Source organism: Chelonoidis abingdonii, chromosome 11 (assembly GCF_003597395.2).
Source record: "Chelonoidis abingdonii isolate Lonesome George chromosome 11, CheloAbing_2.0, whole genome shotgun sequence".
In the NCBI taxonomy this organism is placed as follows: Eukaryota; Metazoa; Chordata; order Testudines; family Testudinidae; genus Chelonoidis; species Chelonoidis abingdonii.
The window spans coordinates 45,509,811-45,527,435 of NC_133779.1; the positions used below are offsets into that span (position 1 = coordinate 45,509,811).

The 17,625-nt window shown below is 58.2% G+C and overlaps 3 protein-coding genes across 4 annotated transcripts in view; 1 reads left to right on the plus strand and 2 right to left on the minus strand.

Annotated features, from left to right (window-relative positions):
• ILF2 (interleukin enhancer binding factor 2) overlaps nt 1-17,625 on the plus strand; it is a 270,325-nt gene that overhangs the window by 1,487 nt on the left and 251,213 nt on the right. Inside the window, exons 2-15 of one of the 2 annotated variants that reach the window (XM_032793639.2) lie at nt 182-241; nt 953-995; nt 3,120-3,224; nt 3,621-3,698; nt 3,957-4,059; nt 4,142-4,207; nt 4,501-4,617; nt 4,859-4,937; nt 5,416-5,503; nt 5,759-5,820; nt 6,260-6,374; nt 7,053-7,143; nt 7,728-7,897; nt 8,386-8,544. In XM_032793639.2, coding sequence (XP_032649530.1) covers nt 182-241; nt 953-995; nt 3,120-3,224; nt 3,621-3,698; nt 3,957-4,059; nt 4,142-4,207; nt 4,501-4,617; nt 4,859-4,937; nt 5,416-5,503; nt 5,759-5,820; nt 6,260-6,374; nt 7,053-7,143; nt 7,728-7,888 — 1,168 coding nt within the window. In that variant the 3' untranslated portion in view covers nt 7,889-7,897; nt 8,386-8,544. Of the gene's footprint in view, nt 1-181; nt 242-952; nt 996-3,119; nt 3,225-3,620; nt 3,699-3,956; nt 4,060-4,141; nt 4,208-4,500; nt 4,618-4,858; nt 4,938-5,415; nt 5,504-5,758; nt 5,821-6,259; nt 6,375-7,052; nt 7,144-7,727; nt 7,898-8,385; nt 8,545-17,625 lie in introns of those variants that run through there. The other variant, XM_075071037.1, reaches the window with a different exon arrangement.
• On the minus strand, nt 9,176-11,472 carry SNAPIN (SNAP associated protein). Its single transcript, XM_032793737.2, is given in 5 exon segments — nt 9,176-9,608; nt 10,253-10,371; nt 10,721-10,767; nt 11,337-11,356; nt 11,358-11,472. Coding segments are annotated over 5 exon segments (402 nt in total). The 5' UTR covers nt 11,469-11,472; the 3' UTR covers nt 9,176-9,503.
• LOC116832740 (mothers against decapentaplegic homolog 4-like) overlaps nt 13,737-17,625 on the minus strand; it is a 16,526-nt gene continuing 12,637 nt past the window's right edge. Inside the window, exons 6-11 of the mRNA XM_075070666.1 lie at nt 17,604-17,619; nt 17,235-17,288; nt 16,972-17,155; nt 16,712-16,880; nt 16,418-16,556; nt 13,737-15,337 (exon numbers count right to left, since the gene is read on the minus strand). Coding sequence (XP_074926767.1) covers nt 15,126-15,337; nt 16,418-16,556; nt 16,712-16,880; nt 16,972-17,155; nt 17,235-17,288; nt 17,604-17,619 — 774 coding nt within the window. The 3' untranslated portion in view covers nt 13,737-15,125. The remainder of the gene's footprint in view (nt 15,338-16,417; nt 16,557-16,711; nt 16,881-16,971; nt 17,156-17,234; nt 17,289-17,603; nt 17,620-17,625) is intronic.

A 17,625-nucleotide genomic window follows, 5' to 3' on the forward strand; every position in this document is an offset into this window, starting at 1 on the left:
GGCTGCCTGGGGGAGATACGGGGGGGGTCGGGGGCGGGCGGTGCTGAACGAGGGGGATGGGTCCAGAGGGCTTCCCCGTGGGTGGGCGAGCTGCCCCCATGGGGGGGGGGGCAGTTCCTCTCCCAAGGCGGGGTCTGCGGGCTCCTCGCTCTGCTGACGTGGGGCTCTCATCCTTCCCCAGGGGTGATCGAGGCCGTGGCCGTGGCGGGCGTTTTGGCTCCAGGGGCGGCCCTGGCAGCGGGTAAGTGGCTGCTCTCCAAGCGAACCAGCCCCGGGGCGGAAGTGGGGGCCGGGCTGCAGCTGTGCCCCCCTCCCGCGGGGAGGTGCAGCGGGTCCTAGCTCCTCATGCTGTGGAGGCGAAATGCAGCCACTTCTGGACTGGGGGCCGGCCACCAACTTGTTGCAGACCAGTAGGAGATGGAGGGAAGGTGCAGCTTTGTCCACATGCTATGAAGCAAAGCCCTATAACCTTCCTAACGCTACGATCCAGCGTGGGGATGAGATCTCTAACTATGTACTGCACAGGCAAGAGCTGTCCTAAGGCTTATTCAGAGCTTTGCTTAGGTGGGACCCATTCTAAACTGATAAACAGTTGATTGACAAACCTCTCCCCCCCTTCAAACAACCTTTTCTAGTAATACTGCTGCACAGTTGCTGGTGAATCTTGATGGCCCCATTCTCTATGGCAGGAGTCTAAGCCAATGTATTAAACTGTTAAACTTACTGTCTCCCAGGTAAAAAGGAATTTCAGCTTGTCCAGCGGGGTGAGAGGTCCTCCCATGAGAGGCTGGGAAGAAGGGTTTGCTTTTCTCTAGCACACTGTCCCAACAGAGGTGTAGGGATTGGATGGACTAGTGGTTCAGACTGGTGTACGGTGTCTGCCCTGTTATCACCTAGCAGTGAGTGGTTGACAGTTGTCATAGGAACTCACCTTTGGCTTTTTCTTTTTTAGGTTCAGGCCCTTTGTGCCACACATCCCCTTTGACTTCTATGTGGTGAGTAACCTGGCTTGGTTTAGCCAGTCCATGGCATTGGCTGTATAAACCAGGTGCAGGAATGTTGTATTGCAATTATATTCTTGGTTTAAAAATAAACTGAGTATAAGGTGTGTTTTCATAGCACAGTTAGCATACCTGAGTTAACTGCACTTGGGCTAATCTACCTTAATAGCTCCATTGCGACTCAGAGCAGCCACACTTCAAACCATTCAGTTACCCAGAGTGACTGGATTAGCTGCTGCTGGCTTTTTATAATTTGAGCTGTGGCATCCTCACTGCATTTAGCCATTCATGGGCTAGCTGGGAGTTCAAACCACCACATAATTTGAGCTGGACGCTCCTGTGTGTGGACAAGAATAAAGTTGGGGTAACTTGAGCGAACTGCTGTGAAGACACACCCATAAAGCTCCCAGTACAAACTCTGCAGGCTGTGGCATCTAATAGCTTAACTGCTGGTAGTCTAGTATGAGACAGGAAGTTTGCTGAAAGCCAGACCTGCTGTTTGATTTTTTTTGGCTAATTTGAAGTAATCAGAGGGACCATAAGTGGTTACCATGGCTGTCAGGGTGTAGCAAATGGCAGTGGAGGCACAAGGTGAAGGGTAAAGAGACTGGGGAGAGCTGGTTCTTATCATGACACATGGCCCACCCTTTAAGATCCAAACACAGGAGAAAATCTCTCTTCCCAACTCTGCTGCTTATAGTCCAAACAAAGCATGAGTTACCTTGGCCAAGTGTCACGGAGTCCCCGGGCGATGCTCTGGAACAGCTCCCCACAAAGCCAGTCAGGACCTTGGGGAGCCTCCTCTCCCTTGGAGCAGACTTGTTCAGGGCAAGAAGCTCACACGTCTTCACCTCCTGGGTCTCTCCTTGGAGCATTCAGCATCCTCTGCCCCTCCGTGTGCTTCCCACAGCGAGCCCACCCAGGCGGGGTCCTGGGGAAGCCACAGGGTTCTGCACCCCCACTTTGCAGTCAGACGTGACTCTCAGCCAGCAAAACAGAGGTTTATTCGATGACAGGAACAGGGTCTAAAACAGAGCTTGTAGATACAGCGAACCAGACCCCTCGGCCGGGTCCATTCTGGGGGGCAGTGAGCCAGACCCCTAGGTCTGCACTTCACTCCTTATCCCCAGGCAGCTCCAGACTAACCAACCCCTCCAGCCCCTCCTCTCTGCTCCGCTCCTTTCCCGGGCCAGGAGGTCACCTGATCCCTTTGTCTCCAACACCTGCAGTTGGCACCTTTGCAGAGGAGGGGCCCAGGCCATCAGTTGCTAGGATACAGAGTGCCAGGCATTAGGTGCACTGGCCCTTTGCTCTGCCAGATACTTAAGAACTGCCTAGGGGACACTGAGGCACCAACACAGTATTCAGAGAAAACATTAAGAACATTCCCAGTTCGTCCCCCCAAGTTCCCAGAAGAAATCAGCGTATCCTCCAGACTTCCTGGTCTTGGCCCTTCTCAGGATTAACAGGACTGCTTGATCTATTGCCTTTTATTGGGGAGGTTTCCCTTTCCTTACAGCTGTTTCCATCCTCTCTCGAGTGGCTCTGCGGTAAAGATACACAGGTGTGGTCCTTGCCAAGGAAAAGGGATTAATGGGTTCTTTGCCTTCAAAGGTGGTGCTGTACACCCTGTCACAACAGTTATAAGCTTTGGATATATGTTCCGAGCTCAGCTACAGCAGCTGATGGGTTTCCTTTTTTTGCCTCCTTTTACTAATAAGGCTTTTCAGGATGGATCCTTCAGAATTTTTTTTTAATCCAGCTTCTCGCTACTGTCTTTTCATAGCTCTTGGTTCCCAATCGGCTCTATGTAGAACACGAACTTTGTGGTGGTAATGCACCAGTTCTAGTGATTCTCTGTTGTTTGAGCCCAGGGGAAGATATGTAGGCAGGACTGAAGGTTTCCCTGGTCCACTCAAAACCCACTAAAAATGAAATGCCCAACTTGACTGCTACAGTGGAACACTCATTAGCAGAAGGAAACACACTGAAGTGACTAATGGATGTAAACAGTGGAGTTAAATGGAATAATCATTTTCTTGCTGGTAAACGAGCCACTTTGAAGACCTTGTCTCACTGGCACACCACCAGTCTGATGTCTGTCTTCTCTCGTTTCAGTGTGAAATGGCCTTCCCTCGTGTGAAACCTGCCCCAGATGAGACGGCATTCAGTGAAGCCTTGCTGAAGAGAAACCAGGATCTAGCTCCCAATTCTGCTGAACAGGTTAATAAAGCATGCGTGCTGGGTGCTTGCCATTGGAAACATGTCAGAAGGAGTTCAAGGTGTTGCCAGGTTGCTTTCAGTAGAGCGTTTAACTTTCTTACGGTTGTAAGGAGTACAAGAAATGTTCTTCGTAGAAAGGGAGGGCTAGCTCCCTAGCCTGTGGGAGATGCACGTCCTGGGGTGGGTATTGTAGCCTGCAGTAGGATGCTGGTGAGGGAAAATGCAGCATTATTTGGAAAGTGGCTTCTAAACACACTTGAACTAACCTGTCTGTTGCATCCCTTGTACTGGGGTTGTCTAAGTCGTATCCTTCCAAAGCTTGTGTATTTAGCTTGGTGTCTCAAGACTCTAGTCAGTCTGTTGCTGCTACAACCACTTTCTCTGATTCCTTTTCAGGCTTCCATTCTTTCCCTGGTGACTAAAATAAACAATGTGATTGACAACCTGATCGTAGCACCAGGAACTTTCGAAGTGGTGAGTCAGATGAGTTTGTTTGGAGAATCTATCCAGCAAGATGTGCCGGCAGATCAGGGAGACTGTCATGTTCTGATTGAGTTGCTCTTGATTCTCCTGCCTCAGTACAAGATCAGAATATTAGAGGCATAACTGGTATTAAACTGGCTTTCTTTGGTCTGACTGGAGTCCATCTCCCCTCTGGAGGGTGGGGTGCATAAGGGGAGCCACACAAGTAGAGTTGATGGCATTAACTCTTGGTTTGCTCCCGTAAACCAGCAAATTGAAGAAGTCCGCCAGGTGGGGTCCTACAAGAAGGGCACCATGACAACGGGGCACAACGTGGCTGATCTGGTAGTGATCCTGAAAATCTTGCCTACATGTAAGTATTGGCTTCTCCTCCGTGGCTGACTGGGGGCAGTGGCCAGAACGAATGTAACTCTGTATTCCATTTCTCTCTCTAGTGGAAGCTGTTGCTGCCTTAGGAAACAAAGTGGTGGAAAGCCTGAGAGCACAGGATCCTACTGAAGGTCAGTCACTTAACTTGCAGTGTGATGTGAAGGGGATGCAGATGAGCAGAAGCAGCAATGGCACTGATGTTCCCTGATAAATAGGGAGACAGTTCCCATAGACTCCCTGTGGCAGGGGCTCCTTCATGCACAAACCAGTGCAAAGCGGAGATAGCTAACGGAAAACCAATGTAACGTCAAGGCTGACACCAGACTCTTTGCTTCTATTTGCCTTCAATGTCTGGGGCTCAGCTGTGTGGGATCTGTGGGGTCTCACGATCCCCTCTCAGTAACTGTCTTGGTCTTTCCCTCAGTCCTGACCATGTTAACCAACGAGACTGGCTTTGAGATTAGCTCTGCTGATGCCACGGTGAAGATCCTCATTACCACTGTGCCCCCCAACCTTCGCAAGCTGGACCCAGAGCTCCACTGTAAGGAAACCTCTCAGAACTTATTTGGCTGCTTAGTTAGTGTGTGGGGATGGGGAGCTTCTATTTGTCCACCCTGTTTATCCACAGTCCTGCTGGAGGATTTGGGGGGCGGGGTACAGCTTGCTTGCTGATCCTGCACCCGACAGCTGTGACAATCCGGAGCATGGGGTCAGCTTGCTTTTCTGCAGGCTGACTCTCCTCAAATGTTCTGAATCAAACCTGCCTACCTCTCCTCTTCCAGTGGATATCAAAGTGCTGCAGAGCGCCCTGGCTGCCATCCGACATGCTCGCTGGTTTGAAGAGAACGCTTCTCAGTCCACGTAAGTTTCTCTGCAGCTGGGAGGCCATAGTGACCTAGCCTTCCCTGTATGCAGTGAACAGGCTGTTTCCCCTCTGGGGAAGGGCTTTCATCACCAGTCCCCTACTCCTTGAGGTAGTGATGTGACATAGCCCTGTCTAGCCAGACACATAATACCGGAGCTCAAGCCCAGCTCTGCTACGTGCCTGCAGTATTAATCTGGCTTCACTTGGATCCATGCAGGCCACCACCCCGCATGGGTTTGCCTCCCCTGCTCCTGCATGGCCAACCCTTTCTGACGAAGTGTTGGCTTGTAGAGTAACTGGTAGAGGAAAATCTTTGAGTTCTTCCAGAGCTGATGCTGGGCAGAGGTGCAGCACCTGAGCCCAGGCCCCCAAAGCAGCCCCATCCCTAATACTCTAGACTGACCTTGGCAGCCAGTGAGGTCCGAGTCCTGTGAAACCCTCTGAGCATTGTCCTTGTAAACCGTCATCTTTCAGGGTGAAAGTCTTAATCCGATTGCTGAAGGACTTGAGAATCCGATTCCCTGGCTTCGAGCCCCTCACTCCATGGATCCTCGACCTTCTGGTATGTGAGCGGAAGGGGGCTTTGATCTAAAAGGCACAGTTTCCATATAGACTTTTTGATCTGCTGTGCTACTGTGGCTTCCCTGGCCAATGTTCAGAGGGATTTGGTGGGTCTGCAGCTGCTGACTCCGAATCCCAGCAGCAGCTCAAGCAGTCAAGCCCCACAGATTGTCGCTTCCTGCAGGCACAGGAGCCTTAAAACTGATCTTTCATAAACACTCCCTTGTGTCTAACAACTTCCTCCCCTTAACTTCAGGGGCACTATGCTGTGATGAACAACCCTACCAGGCAGCCCTTGGCTCTCAATGTCGCATACAGGTACGTGTGCTGCAGGTAAAGCAAATGTCAGCGTAGAAATCTTGCCGCTGGTGCTGTGGGGTCTGCTTTCTCAAGACTGTTTCATGCTGCGTGAGCTCCCTTGTCACTTCTTCAGAACCTCTTGAAATGAGCAGGTTGCTGCTGCGTGTATGTAATTATGGCATCGGCCAGTACCATTAACGCAGGACTTTTTACCTTGAGCTCTCAGTATAAATCCTTTCAAATATGGTGACAAAGCAAACTCATGGCCTATTGTAAACACCCATGAGTTGCTGCCACACACATTTACGCCATGTTAGGAGTGTGCTACCTTGGACCACTTTCCTTAGCGCCTAATGCTAAACATATCCTATGCCATACTGGTGACTCACCCAGGGCTCAGCGAGACAATTGTGCTGGGGAACTGTCTTTATGTTGCTAACACCTGACTGCCCCACAGGCGCTGCCTTCAGATTCTGGCGGCTGGGCTGTTTCTCCCGGGATCTGTTGGGATCACCGATCCCTGCGAGAGTGGCAACTTCAGAGTCCATACAGTCATGACCCTGGAACAACAGGTGAACTAAACTTTGTGTATGCAGCCTCCCTGAGGCTGGGGTGGTGGGGATATGCTGGCCCCATGGCATTCTGTAAAGGGGTAAAATTCCGCTGGAAGTGCAACTTACTGTTTGAAAATGAGCTAGTGGGTTTTCTGGCTGTGTTTATCCCCAGGGGCTTCCAGCTCAACCCTTCCTGTCACTGGGGTTAGATCAGGAGGGTGCTGTGACCCTGGGTACAGCGTGAAAGAGGGTTTAGGACCCCTGAGGCAATACTCTGGGAAGCTGCCACTTCCGCCAGTCTTGGTGGTGGGATGCAGTTCATAGGCAGGAGCATGGCTCACTGGGTCAAAGCAAAGACCTGCAGAGCCCAAGTCTTAATTAAATTAAATTGTAAACGAGGGAAGAGCAGACAAGTCATGTCACCCCTGTCCTGGGGAGAGGAGAGCCAAGCCGTAGCCCTGTGCGCACAAAACAGCGCTGAGTTACTCTAGCTGAGCTGCTGTAGCATGGGGCAGTCAGATCAGGCTCCTATGGCTAAAACAAGGCCATGCTGAGAGCGTGTGATGGGCTGAGCCAAACACTCTACTGCCTGGATGGTGTATCTGACACAACGCCAGCAAGAGAGCCAGTCAGAAAGGCTCTCCTCCCAGTGCGGGGGACTCCGTCGCGTGCATTCATTCTCTGCTCCCGTCATAGGACATGGTGTGTTACACGGCACAGACGCTCGTCCGAATCCTCTCGCACGGAGGTTACAGGAAGATCCTTGGACAAGAGGGGGATGCCAGCTGTAAGTAGGAGCTCAGTGGCTCATGACTGCTGGTCCGCATGGCCAGGAAGTGCTGGGGCTTTATTTGGAGACACCTCAGGGAGGCTGTGGAAGGTTGAAGACTTAAGGGAACTTGGGGGGGGCGGCCTTACCTGAGCATATGGCGGAAGAGACCAATCCCACATGGCTTGACTTGGTCAGACTCAGCAAATCAAGCATGGAGGCACACCCAGCCAGTGACCTGACAAGGATAGGCCTGGTCCCTGCATGGGCGGGGGGCTGTTGCTAGAACTTGGAGCAGCCTCTTGCCTTGCCTTGAAACCTGACAACTTGCCCTTGAGGAAAGAAGTGTCCAAGTGTAAGGGGCCTGCTGATGCGAGTTGGTAAGTGTAAGTTGCTAGGGGTCTGCTGTCAGCTTCCTGTAACAGCTGCAGCGGGAGGAGAAATGGCCAGGGGGTCTGGGTGGGTTCAGCTGGTCTCCTCCCCACTCAGCACTTGTTACCGGCACCGCTCTGAGGAATGTCCTGGGGTTAGGGAGCTGGTGATCTTACGCTGGTAGGACCCTGCCCTGCAGGCTGACATGGCTTCTTCTGTTTGCTTTGCAGACCTGGCCTCTGAAATGTCCACTTGGGATGGGGTGATAGTCACCCCTTCAGAGAAGGCTTATGAGAAGCCTCCAGAGAAGAAGGAAGGGGAGGAGGAAGAGGAGAATCAAGAAGAAACAGCTGCAGGAGAGGAGGAAGAGAGCATGGAGACTCAGGAGTGACCTGCCCAGGTAAAGACAGGCAAGTGGTGTCTATGGGGCACGTCTACCTGGAACTCAAGGGTCTCAGCCTGGTTCCGGTGTCTGGGGCTGCACCATTCCCATCCCACTTCTAAATGCAACCTCCTACCTGTAATGCCTGAGAGTGTAAGTGGAAACTAACAGTCCAACTTGCTGCTGCTCAGGTGGCTTCTTACCTGCAGCATCTGAGTCTAACACTGCAGGGAAGTCCCTAAGCTTAAACTGGCTGGGATGCAGGACTATCAGGAACCTCTGCGCTTGGCTAGGGAGCCCCAGTTAATGTGACCAGGCCAGCTCCCTGGGAAATAGGTGATAAGAGCTTCTTAGCTCAGCTGCTGCTCTTTCACTAGTGGGATCTTGTCCCTCAGGCAGCTGGCTCTAAGCTCAGGACTCGCATCTGCACCTGAGCACTCTGAAAAGGCTGGTACAAGCTCCAGCCTCACCTGCATTTTCATGTGGTGTTTGCTTGGCTCTTGCAGTTTGACCCCTACCTGTAAAGCACCCTGCTGGTCGAAGCACATGAAGAATCTCATCTAGGCCTGAGCCTGTCCTCGCCCATCCGTCTCACCGAATGACGGGAACAGTCCTTTGTATTTTGTCTTGGTTTTTATAGGTTATATTAAAATGTTCCCCCTTTTAAGTGCCTCTCCTCTGACTTGTATGTGGGCAAACAACCTTCTCCCCTCCCCAGGCAGAGGCCTGGGGGGGGATTCCAGATCTTGGAGGAGCTGAAACTGGTCCGTCCATCCATCCACTCTAGAGCTGCACTTCATGCCTGGGGGCTTTGGGAAAGCAGCCTGCTCATCTCGTGCTGGATCTCCACCCAGCATGACAAGACACTACGGGATAGTCTCCACAGTGCCACCAGTACTCATGTTCTTTTTACTAAGGGATCTGACAAGGCTGAGCCAATCTGCATTTAAGCAAGGCTTTCGCTTTCCTCTAGAGCTAGGGTGGCCAAACCCTGGCTCAGGAGCCACCTGCGACACTTCTACAGTTGAAATGTGGTGTGTGGAGCTCCCTGTGCCTTCCCCCTACCAGACTTAGGTGGGGAAGCTCCGGCCCTCTGCCTTGCAGCAGGGGTGGCAGGCAGGCCCCAGCTCTGCAACGTCTCATGATTGTTGTATGTGGTTTGGAGGGTCAGTCCGTTTGGCCACCCCAGCCCTAGAGAATGCTGTGTCTGTCAGAGCAGGAGAGAACAGTCTGTGCCGCAGGTCCATGAGCACCCGGCTCTAGCAGGACTCCCCGCCCCACAGATCACTCACCAGCCATAAGCAACAGGCAGCTTTATTGTACTGCCTCCCAGCCTAACACTACATTGTACACGGGCCCCTCGGTTCTGTGAATGGGGCACCAGTGCTAGCAAAGGCCATCTGCCCAGCTTGCTGAGGTCTCCCTGAAAGCAGCATGGAAGGTGGGAGCAGCTCTACCCCTCCATTTGACAGCCAGCTGTGCATCTCTCCCCTGCAGTCCCCCCCCCCAACTTCAGCTCTGCAGGGAGTGCTCCTGTCTCCCTGCTCAGCCGAACTCCTAGTACCAGCTCTAGAATCCACTGGCCATCAGTCCAGCAACACTCCAGCCAGGCTCCCCCCACGCTTCACTTGCTGGGCGGGCCCTGGGGGTAGCCACCAGCAGCCTCCAGGACGGCCTTCCTGCGGGCTGTCTCCTTGGCCACATTGTGATTGAGTCTCCTCAGCCGTTCCTGTGGGGGTGGGAGGGGGAGGTAATGCTCACATAGCAGAAACGCCTCTTCCCATGTAGCCCTGCCAGACCCACAGCTGCATGCAGGTGAAGTCTCCTAGTCCCTTGGAAATGGATTCCTTCCCATACCCAGGCTCTGGATGGCACCTCTAGCCTTCCTAGTGCCCCAGGCTGACAACCAGGAGCCCGGTATTCTCGCCAGAACTTGGAGCTGCCTCAGGGGGAATGAAAGCACCGGTCAGTTTCCAAAGGCAGCTCCCAGTGGAGTGCTCTGGGGCAGGGCCTAGCATAATAATCCTCAGAGGAGCAGTGAGGCTGTTCAGGCAGGAGAAGCAAGCGATTTCTGTAGGGCAAACGGGGTGGGGGGCCAAAGTCTGCGGACACCATCCTGAGCCAGGCCGGCTGCCCAGCCGAGCGCATGTGTTGACAGAGCCAGGAGAAGTCAATGCAATCTCTCAGCCCCTCCCTCTCAGCTGTGGGGGGTGGGTCTGAAGCAGACTCCAGGCCAAGCCTCCAGTGTCCCCAGTGGCAGCTGGATCAGTTCAGCGTCCCTCAAAAGCTTGGGGGTTTGTTCTCAGACTCCCTCCCACCTGCAGAGCCCCGCAGGGTCCCTCTGCTGCACCTGGCAGGGGGCGAGGTACCCACCTGTGCATTCTGCAGGATATTGTTGACCAGCACAACTCGGCGCCGGGCGTTGAGCAGCTTCTTCACGTATGGGTCCAAGTCAAGCGCAACCTTCTGGTCTTCATTGATCCTGCACAGCTCTGAGGGAAGGGATACCGTAGTGCCAGGTGGGAGCAGGCTGGCACCCCCCCCACCCCAACCCCACACAGAACAGAGCAGGCCCTTCCTACAATGTATTTCCCCAGGCTGGAGCTAACCCGCCGAGCAAAGGGGCTTCCCTGGGGAACCTTGTCCCCTGGCCAAGTTACCTTCCCTGACAATCAGGCTGTGCTCAGCACCACCCCGAGCTGGGCTTCTGCTTCCCCTACATGCCCCACTCTGGCCCAAGCACCCCGCCCCGGGGGATCACCCCCTTCAGGCCGCTCAGCCAGCGGCACGCCTAGCAGGATGTGCCTGTTGTCCAGCCAGCCCTGCGGCACGTGGGCTCACCTGTGGCCAGGTTATCGATGTGCTCCCGAAGCTCCACCTGGCTCTCCCTGGGGAAGCACAAAGGCCATAAGTCAGCGCTGCTCCCCAGAGGGGGCTGCCCACCCCGGCCCCAGCCGGCCAGGGGAGCCCCGTGAGGCCTGCCCGGACCCACCCCCGGGGAGCCTCTGGGCGACCCCCAGCACCAGGCTCAGCCCCTGGGCCCCCAACGCCACCGGGTACTGAGCTCAGCCCAGCCTCTCCCTGCCATGGGGTAGATCCCAGCTGCAGCTGGCCTGCCCCCTCTTCCCTCGCAGCGCCCCCCCGACGGCACCTCCCATCATCCAGTGCCTCCCCCTCCTGGGCCCCAGTCCACGGGGCTAGATCCCAGCTGCAGCTGGCCTACCCCCCGGCGTCTGCCTCCACGCCCCAACCCATGTAACGTCCCCCAATGGGGCTAGATCCCACCTGCAGCTGGCCTGCCCCCCTCCCCCCCGGCCCCAGCCCATGTAACGCCCCTCATGGGGTTGGATCCCAGCTCCAGCTGGCCTGCCCCCTCCCCCCGGGTCCCAGCCCATGTAACGCCCCCCCCATGGGGCTAGATCCCAGCTCCAGCTGGCCTGCCCCCCCCAGCAGGCACCTGACCGCGTGACGTGCGGAAGTCGAGCTGAGCGGCGGCCGGGTGGCGCAGGAACTCCAGCAGCCCCTCGGCGAAGAGGTCGCGAGCCCCGGACCCCGGGGTCCCCGCGCCAGGCCCTGCCAGCGCCGCCATCGCGCTGCCGGAAGCGGCTCACCCGCGCAGGGCCCGCTGGGAAATGTAGTACCGGGGCCCCGCAAGGCGCTGCCGCGGAGCCCTCTGGGAAATGTAGTGCCGGGGCTGTGTCCCTGTGGCAAAGGCCTCTGGGAAATGTAGTTTCCCGAGGCAGAACGCTCAGTCCAGATGCTCCTCAGTCATGGGGGCGGGCGGGGGGCGAGCCCCCTGCAGCCAGAGCCAGCGCTGCCCCCCCCACCCCCGAGCAGCACCGAGCACACGGGGCACCCTCCCCAACCCCCCTCACATCTGGACTCTGCCCCCTGGGGTTCCCTACACCAGCTGTTCTCAAGGGGGGGCTGTGAGCAGGTTTGGGGGGGGCGGCACTAGACTCCCTGGGGCCCAGGCCAGAAAGCCAAAGCCGGAGCCCCACCTTGTGAGCTAAACCCTGAGCAGATTAGCACCCCTCGCCCCTTCCCAGAGGCCCCACCCCTTTTCTGAGCCCCCCCATCACTCACTCTCCCCCACCCTCGCTCACTTTCACTGGGCTGGGGCAGGGGGTTGGGGTGCAGCAGGGGGTGAGGGCTCCGGCTGGGAGTGTAGGCTCTGGGGTGGGGCCAGGGATGAGGGGTTTGGGGTGGAGGACGGGAGGCTCAGGGCTGGGGTGTGGGCTCTGGGATGGGGCAGGAGAGTTGGGTGTGGGATCGGGGCTGGGATGTGGGAGGGGTTCAGGGTGAGAGCGCCAGCTAGGCCACACTTACCTCAGGTGGTTCCCGGCTGGCAGCGCAGTGGGGTGAAGGCAGGCTCCCTGCCTGCCCTGGCTCCGCCGGGTTCCTGGAAGCGGCCAGCATGTTTGGCTCCTAGGTGTAAGTGCAGCCAGGGGCTCTGCGCGCTGCCCTCACCTGCAGGCACCGCCCCCACAGCTCCCATTGGCCACGTTCCCGGACAACTTGGGGTGAGGCAGCACGCAGACGCCCGTGGCCGCCCCTGCCCCTAGGAGCCAGATGTGCCGGCTGCTTCTGGGAACCACGTGCAGGCAGGGAGCCTGCCTTCGCCCCGCTGCGCTGCCCCGTGGCACCCCTAGGCCCCTGCCTGCTACCTCCTAATGCCGGGCCTGCCTTTCATACGCAGAAGTTGTGGCGCAGGTGGGTTGTGGAGTTTTTATAGCATGTTGAGGGGGCAGGGGGCTAGCCAAGGAAACATGCACTACAGCCCCCAGCAGCTGTTGGGAGACAGCCTGGTGCTGGGTGCGGCTGGCGGGGCTCCCCCCCGGATGGGAGAGAGGCACAAACCTCCCCTGGCTGGAGAAGGGAAAACATTTCTGAAACCTCGTCCCCAGTTTTAAAGGCCTCGCTTTCCATTTCCTGCCAGCTGCCCTCGTGCCGCACTGGCTGTGCCGCTTTCGTTGCCCTGGGGCTGATCTGTCTGTTGTTGGGCAGCGCCCATCTTTGCCCTGGCCATCCTCGGACAGGAGTCAGTGACACCGTCAGGCCTGGCAGGCTCCCTGTGTGGCCCCGCTGCAATGTGTGCAGGTTGTGTGCAATCGGGGAGCTTCCCGCAAACTGCACAGACCCAGTTCACAGCTCCAGCCCCACGGCCCAGGGCTCCATAAGCATCTGTCACAACAGGAGGACTGTGGATTCGGCCCATACCCACTCTGCAGCCAAGCAGGACTGAAGGTGGTGGACTAGGAGCCAGGGGGCAGGAAGGGGATGGCAGGTTTCAGGAGCCTGGCTCACTGTGTGCTGCTGAGGAAAGGAGGCCGTTGGCTTACGTAGCAGAGGAAGCACAATTAGCCTTTGGAACTCTCTGCCACAAGCTCTCATTTAGGCCAAGGCCTCAGCTGGATGCAGACGGTTTCATGGAGAACAGAAATATCGTTACACAAAATAACCCAGAGAAAAGCTCCTGCCTCAGGGCGTGAACCTGGCTCCAGCAGGTGACCCCATCAATGCAGGGGTCCCACACTTTCCCCAACTGGCCACTGGCACAGACAGCACCCCAGGACAGACGGCCCTGGGCTCTGCTCTGCTCCCATGGGACTCAGCCCAGGAATGCGACCCAGGCGTCCTGTCTCCCTCTCTGCAGCATGACCCGAATACCTCGCCTCCCTGCCCGGCTAGTGGAGTAGCTGCTGGGACAGAGCTTCAAGAACAGAAAGCACCAGGTAACCGGGTCTGAGTGGCTGCCCCCATCTCGGCCTCCGCTGTGGAGAAAGAAACCAGCTAATCTCCCCCTCCCACGCCCCAGCACGCCCTGGTGGGAAGGAGCAGACATGAGACCAGTGGAAAAAACCCAGATCATTTAAATAACAATTAAAAAAGCCACATGAAGTGTCTGAATTCCCGCTCGCAGAGGGCCCAGTGCCTGGGAGGAAAGCACACCACTTGCCCGGCTCCTTCCCCGCACCTGGCCCAGGACTGAGACGCTCCCCACGGTGCAAACCCAGCCGACCTCGGGCACCCCTGGGAACGGCAGAACTGCAGGGCAGGCCAATGAGCTACACCTACAGAGCTGGCCACAAAGGGGCACTGGCTACGGGATCCCCTGTTACCCGCGCTCCCTGCAGCGGGCCAAGGCGGCCAGGCCCTGGCAATGCCGGGTTGGGATTTTTGGTACTTTTATTTATTGTAGGGCCCTACCGAATTCACCGGCCATTGTGATCAATTTCACGGTCATAGGATTTAAAAAATTGTAAGTTTCATGATTTCAGCTATTTAACTCTGAAATTTCCCAGTGTTGTACTTGTAGGGTCCTGACCCCAAAAGGAGTTGTGTGTGTGTGTGTGGGTGCTGTGGTACTGCCACCCCTACCTCTGCGGTGCTGCCTGCAGAGCTGGGCCCTCAGACAGCAGCTGCTGCACTCCGGCGGCCCAGCTCTGAAGGGAGCAGCGCAGAAGTGAGGGTGGCAATACCGCGACCTCCTTGTGACACCCCCCCTGCAACACCATTTTGGGTGAGGAGCCCCACTCTGAGAAACGCTGGTGTCCCTGTGACATCTGTATTGCATGGGGTGAAAGCACACAATGACCCGATTTCACAGGGGGAGACGAGATTTCACGGTCTGTTGTGCGTTTTTCACAGCTGTGAATTCAGTAGGGCCCTAGTTATTTGGCTTTTTATTACAATTTAAATCAAACCACCCCAAGAAGCGAGTGCACCTGGGAGGGGTTTAATGGGGAGGAGAGCGGCTGCCCATAACCCCTCCCCGCAGGGCAACGCCTGGCCGAGCATTGGGCAAAGGGGCCAGGTGAGGAGGACGTGTCATCCAAGGGATTGGGGGGTGGATGGAGCAGGGGAGAAAATGCCTCCAAGCTCACAGAGATGGAAGAGACCCAGCAGGCTAGCCAGCCCCCAGGAGAACTCAGGAGTCCTGGCCCCCAGAGCGAGCCGGGGCAGAGCCCAGAGGGGACCAGCAGATCGGGGCAGTCGCTCCCTTGTTAGAGTCTCGACTGAGCCCAGAGACTCCCTGCAGCTGGGATGCGCCGATGGGGCTGGCTTGCTTTGGCTTCGGGGTGGCAGTCGGCTCAGGGCTCAGTGGGAGGGGCACGCTCGTGGGGGAGGGGGGAGTCCTGGCACCCCACATGGTAAGATAAGGCCCCATGGACGCTCACTGATTGAAGGCAGCACCGGCCCTTTAAAGCAGAGGCTGGAAGCCCCGTGGCCGGGCAGCGCCCCGCTAGTTGACGGGCCCCGGGTCGGCCATGGGCATGGTGTGCAGCACCTCGTCCAGCAGCTGCAGGGCGCGGTGCAGGTGCACCTCGATCCAGCAGGGGGTGTGCTTGATGCTCTGGCGGGGGTAGTCTGGCCCCCAGCCCTTGACGAAGCTCAGACGCAGGATGCAGAGGCGCCGCAGGTCATCCACGCCGATCCCAGCGGCAGCAGAGAGGCCTGGGAGGGGGTAAAGGAGAGACAGGCAGGGCCGGAGTGCGGGGGATGCAGGCCCCTCCCTCACTGCTGGACATACTCCCAGCCCCTGCCGCTCTAACCACCAGCCCCCCTCCCCTCCCAGAACCAGGGAGAGAACCCAGGAGTCCTGCACCTGCTCCTTCAACCCATCAGACCCCACTGCCCTCCCAGAGCCAGGGAGAGAACCCAGGAGTCCTGGCTCCCAGCCCCCCCACTCTAACCCATCAGATCTCCCCATCCCAGAGCTGGTGAGAGAACCCAGGAGTCCTGGCTCCCAGCCCCCCCTGCTCTAACCACCAACCCCCACTTCCCTCCCAGAGCCGGGGAGAGAACCCAGGAGTCCTGGCTCCCAGCCCCCCCTGCTCTAACCACCAGCCCCCACTCCCCTCCCAGAGCCGGGGAGAGAACCCAGGAGTCCTGGCTCCCAGCCCCCCCTGCTCTAACCACCAGCCCCCACTCCCCTCCCAGAGCTGGGGAGAGAACCCAGGAGTCCTGGCTCCCAGCCCCCCCTGCTCTAACCACCAGCCCCCACTCCCCTCCCAGAGCTGGGGAGAGAACCCAGGAGTCCTGGCTCCCAGCCCCCCCTGCTCTAACCACCAGCCCCCACTCCCCTCCCAGAGCTGGGGAGAGAACCCAGGAGTCCTGGCTCCCAGCCCCGCCACTCTAACCCATCAGACCCCCCCACCATCCCGGAGCTGGGGAGAGAACCCAGGAGTCCTGGCTCCCAGCCGCCCTGCACTAACCACTAGACCCCACTCCCCCCCAAACCAAGGATAGAACCCAGGAGTCCTGGCTCCCAGCCCCCCCTGCTCTAACCCACCAGCCCCCACACCCCTCCCAGAGCCAGGGAGAGAACCCAAGAGTCCTGGCTCCCAGCGCTACCCTCCACTACCCAATAGGACCCCAGCTGCTCCCTTATCCCAAGTGGCATCTTCCAGACCCCGAGCCACGCAGCCCCCCCGCCCACTCTCCCCCCTTCATACCCAGTTGCCAGACCCTCCACCAGTCTGGATGAGGCCCCCGTGGCCCCACCTCTGGAGGGCTCCACCCCTGGTCACTTACTAACAGCCGGTGCGATGCCTCCCACGGAGCCGGGCCCCGGGATGTTCCCCGCTACCGCCGCTGCCTGCGCCGCAGCTGCTGCTTGCGCCGTGGCCGCCTGCTGCTGCATCTGGCGGTGGCACTGCCGCAGGTCGAACACCTGGGAGGGGGTGAGAGCTTCAGCGCCGGGGCAGGGGGGCCTGGCTCCTACGGCCCCTCGGGATTAAGGGCGACACGCTGGAGCCCGGGGAACCGGAGGGTCTGTCCACACTCAGCAGCCGGGGCAGCGAACGCCCCCCGCTGCCCTGCTCCTACCTTGATGTAGGCACCGGGGTAGATCTTGTGCACGGCGTCGCCCGGGGCACGCCCGGCCTCCCGGTCCAGGTAGTAGCTCTGCACGAAGACGGCGTGGTCGCTCAGGCAGCGCATCCAGACGTCGCCCTCGCCCCGGCACTCTAGCTGCACCCCCTTGCCGATGTGCAGCCTATGGCACAGGAAGCCTGGCTCAGCCTGGCGCCCAGGGGGGACAGGGGGACCCGCCCGGGCGGCACCTCCCTGCCCCCGCCCCCCCTCACCTGGCCCGCTCGCTGGCGTCTGTGCGGTGCACGTTGGAGAGCTGCCCCAGGCAGAAGCGGTCACCCCCCGAGGGGTCCACGTAGCCGTCCACCGTCACCACGGGGCAGCTGGACGGTACCTTGAAGATCTCCCCGACCTGCACATCCATCTCGAAGTAGGCGATGGAGCACCAGAACTCCGGGCCTGTGGGGGCAAGGGGCAAAGCTCAGGCAGGCGGGAGGCCTGGGGGGCGGGCGAGGGGATCCGTGGCTGCATCACTTACCAGGGTGGCTGGAGACTGGCTGCTGGTAGGGAGCCGCGTTATGGTGCGGGGGCCCTGGGGGGACAGAGAAGGGCTGGGTCAGGCAGCTGGGGCTGGCCTGGGGCAGCGACAGGGCCTGAGCCTTGGTGCTGGGTTCCAGGCCCAGCAGGGCACGTAGGTAACAGGCAGGCTCTGCCCCGCCCCATAGCTCCCATCGCCAGCTGCTGGCCTCCTCCCCAGAAGTGGCTGCATTTCACCAGGGCAGGAGCACTCGGGGGGGAGGGGGGGACTATGGAAATAGGGAGCGATTGGTTGCTGAGGACAAGGGCCGGCGGTGGGCTCACCCCCACCCCACACCCCCCAGCGCTCTGCCACCCTCCCCCGACGTACAGTAGTGGTTGGGGTGATGGAG